Below are 3546 nucleotides of genomic sequence, written 5' to 3'. Positions count from 1 at the left end.
AGTATGTTCACCATTGTTAAAGTAGATTATTTATTTATTCTTTTATTGGGCCTGTCAAGTCTTTACAGGCTACATCGGCCCCTGTATTTATCAGTTTCTCTTCCATACATATTATATGTACATATGGGGCTGCACAATACTGGTATTCTTGTAGAGTGTCTTTTCCACATGAACTCTGACTTCTCATGTTTGCTTCTCGCAGCTGTTTCCTCGCAACAGTCCCTGTCCATATCTGGTCTTCTCAGTGAAGGATTTCTTACCTAAGATTTGCCAACACTGCGTGTACTTCTCTCCCAGTAAGCGTTAACCAGCTTTAAACTTTGTGGATCTCCACTGGACGGAAAGGTTTGCGTTTCCAGTCTCAATGTGGCTGTTTCAACAGAGTAATGTAACTTTGAATGGTCCACAAATAGTAACTTCACTCTACTGCTGTTTACACAATAACTAGTGGTCCTCACTCATCAATGAGTGGGCAAATTTAGACATGGGAGCCAGTCAATTCGAGTAAAATTGTAACTGACAAGGGATAAAACCAATGGATTGTGCTGGGATGCGACTCTATGGGTGTGATTGGTTGCGCTTATAGACCAGCCCTTATTCGCTTGACCAATTAATGAAAGCTAAAGCTAACCGACAGCTACTTCGGCCAATTATAACGTTGGACTTCCCGGTAGGTGGGTCTCCGTGTAGAGGGGTGGGGTGTTCGAGGTCATTCAGTCCCTCTCTGATTCACTCTATCGGCGTGTGTGTGTGTTGAGGGAACGGGTAGTTGGAGTAAGGAATCGCCGGGCGCTAGTGCATCACGAATGCTTTTTTGGGGGAAAGAAACGCCGCTGAAAAATTACACCATAGACCGAAGAAGCGACCCCCGGTGACGACTTCTGTGAAAAGAATCTTTTCAACGCAGCGACTGCGCCACACGCACAGCCAGGCAAACGCAGCCGGGCTATCAAATGTTAGCCTACTAGCATCCCTGAAAACAGACGGGATCAAGGTGTTGATAGCTAGCCTCCCAGCTAATTGCCCATCAGCTAGCATCCTCAGCGGTAGCATCATTAGCTCGTTTCTCCTCGCGCACGTCGAGACCTCGCCATCGCTCGTGGCGGTCCCTTTTAGGTCGCGGCAATCAAATCCGACACTGAGACAAAAACAGAGAGCGGTTCCTCCTCACTGGTGCTGGAGACGGCGTCTGCGTTGCATTACTTGTCACCATCACACCCAACCCCATCACCTCTGCCCCTCTTCCTCCACCCGAAACACTGGAAATCCACAAGCGGCCGGGTAGCGGCGAGGGGCCGGCGAAGCTGGGGGTGGTAACGCTACCGGACTCGCAGGGAGTCACAGCGGCTACAGACAAGCACAGCCGTGGGGATCTACCGACAAGTATGGACGGGCTGGCCGTGGAAGTTCGCGGCTCGAACGGGGCCTTCTACAAGGTAACCAGGTTACAAACGTAGTTTCTAGCTGTCCCAGTTAAAGTTTTGTTTCCTTCTCAAAACGTTAGGTTTCGCTCTTCTGAGCGCAGCTCTCGCTAACTGGTACTCTGCTAATGCTAGCGTGGGTCCACTCCTGACGAACAGGGATGGTTTTGCGTTCAATTAGGGCTGGCCATTGTGGTGTAGGCAGCTAGCCGTAGCTAGCAGTTAGGCTAGGCACACTTGACATCACCATGCATGGCCTATGTGTGTTCATTTTCTTTTATCACATGTCAGCGTGAAAACACGCTGTAAACAGTTTTGAAGCGACACACGGCAGGTCCGCTAATGAAACCCTGGATGGAAACATTTAAAAAGGGCAGCGAGCTGCTGATCAGACAGCTGTTGTGCAGCTCCTACGTGCAAGTGTGATGTGATGCTACATCAAAGCTCACATTCTTCATAATTGCTTTGTAGCCCAGCCCAGGTTTCAGCTACAGCGCTGTACGGCGTGTCTCATGTTTATTGTTCTGACTGACGCTTTTGGTTTCAATTCTGCCTGATTTTAAACAGAAAGATCACTTTCACATGCAGACACATGACTTCAGGTCTTTGTTGTTGCTGTGTCACAGCTTGTTTACGACGTAACATTAAGATGGCAGCCAAACTATACTATCAAGCATGTTTTGGTTTGTTTTTTTTCTCAGATGTCTTAAGTGGTCAGGCTCACAGGTTTGGTTCTGTGAGAGATTGTAAGGTTTAAGGGCCAGCTTCAGACTGAGGAGACACTAAACCGTTTTGGGGGATAGGGAGATAAACCCTACTCACCCTCACCAACTCTGTCTAGTTTTAGAGAACATCTTTGATCCAGCTTTTTAGATAGCCCATTTCTTTGCCTGCGTCTTCAGTCTTTTTTTTCCTCAACCTTTCAGCTGGCCGGTGGAGCACATGGTGGGTTAGTGATGACCCTATATTTACCCTCCTCATGCTGCCTCACCTGTTGTTCTGGTTTACGGGGTGACAGTTTGGCTCTGGCGTCAAACACTTTCCACGAAACTCTGCTGTGTCCATTATTTCACAGCTCTTTCGGCCGATGTCATTGACACATAGCTGCGATTCTCTTTAGTGTATATTTTTGCCCTTGATGGAGGTGAGTGGGGTGAAAGCTTTGCTACTTTTCTCCTTTCCTGTCGTGATTGGCACATGGATATAAAAGGATTTTATTCAATTCCACCACCATTCACCCCGTTACCACTTTATTGTTTTCTCTTGAGCTATGAATGGGCATCATATTTATTAAAGTGTCAGGAAAGTGGCACTCTATATGGTTTCTTTTGCAGCAGAAAACACAATGGGAAAACGGAGAAGACTAATTTTTAAACATTGTGACATTCCCTTTTTTTCTCTATGTCACTGAAGCTTGTGCATTAAACTGCCTTCTTTTCATCTATTTATATTTTATTATAAGCCCAGTCTGATCAGTGGCTGGTTATATTGAAAAATCTGTGAGAGGAATATTGCAGACCTGGCATCTTTTCTCCAAATGGTCTTAGTGACCACATGTGTGTGCTGGCCTAAGCCTGAAGTGTGGACACGGGCAACTGTAGTACAAACCTAGCAGTGCCTTGTGTAAGGGGCAGTTAACCTGACAGAGCATGCACACAGCTGTCTCACCACATGTGATCTGTGGAAACTGAAGGGTGATTACTTTGTAACTCCGATCGGTTGGCATTGCTGACTTCTGTGATAAAGGCCAATCGGCTCTGAAGCTGGAACCCTGCGGTGACGTATAGTATAGAGGGATGGATGGTGTGAATGCTAACCAGGACCTTCTCAAAACTGAGGCAGTGGTGGTTAGCATTAATATCTGAGAGTAGACTGCAAAAAAATAAAATAAAATAAAAATGGTGTGACATCTATACAACCAAAACCAAAGTGGCTTTAGAAAACTTTTAATGTGGTATCATGTTTCTGTCTTCCTGTATCATGATTCCCGTGTGGAGCTTATGTGTTCTCAGCATTTCCGTACCCAGGGCGCACACCCACACTTTGTTAAATTATTTAATAATTAATGCTATACATACTTTGTGACAGTAAATAATGGAGCACAAATCAGTTGCATCTCCAGTAA

The 3546-nt window shown here is 45.9% G+C and overlaps 1 protein-coding gene across 2 annotated transcripts in view; it reads left to right on the top strand.

Moving 5' to 3' along the window:
- Positions 1-686: 686 nt before the first annotated feature.
- Positions 687-3546, top strand: part of fxr2 (FMR1 autosomal homolog 2) — an 18678-nt gene continuing 15818 nt past the window's right edge. Inside the window, exon 1 of one of the 2 annotated variants that reach the window (XM_005741820.2) lies at positions 687-1436. In XM_005741820.2, the coding sequence (XP_005741877.1) occupies positions 1386-1436 (51 nt within the window). In that variant the 5' untranslated portion in view covers positions 687-1385. The remainder of the gene's footprint in view (positions 1437-3546) is intronic. The other variant, XM_005741819.2, reaches the window with a different exon arrangement.

Source organism: Pundamilia nyererei, unplaced genomic scaffold (assembly GCF_000239375.1).
Source record: "Pundamilia nyererei isolate P.nyererei 1_Seehausen unplaced genomic scaffold, PunNye1.0 scaffold00114, whole genome shotgun sequence".
Taxonomy (NCBI): Eukaryota; Metazoa; Chordata; class Actinopteri; order Cichliformes; family Cichlidae; genus Pundamilia; species Pundamilia nyererei.
The sequence above is the reverse complement of the archived record's forward strand: the minus strand, read 5'-3'. Positions and strand labels throughout refer to the sequence as shown.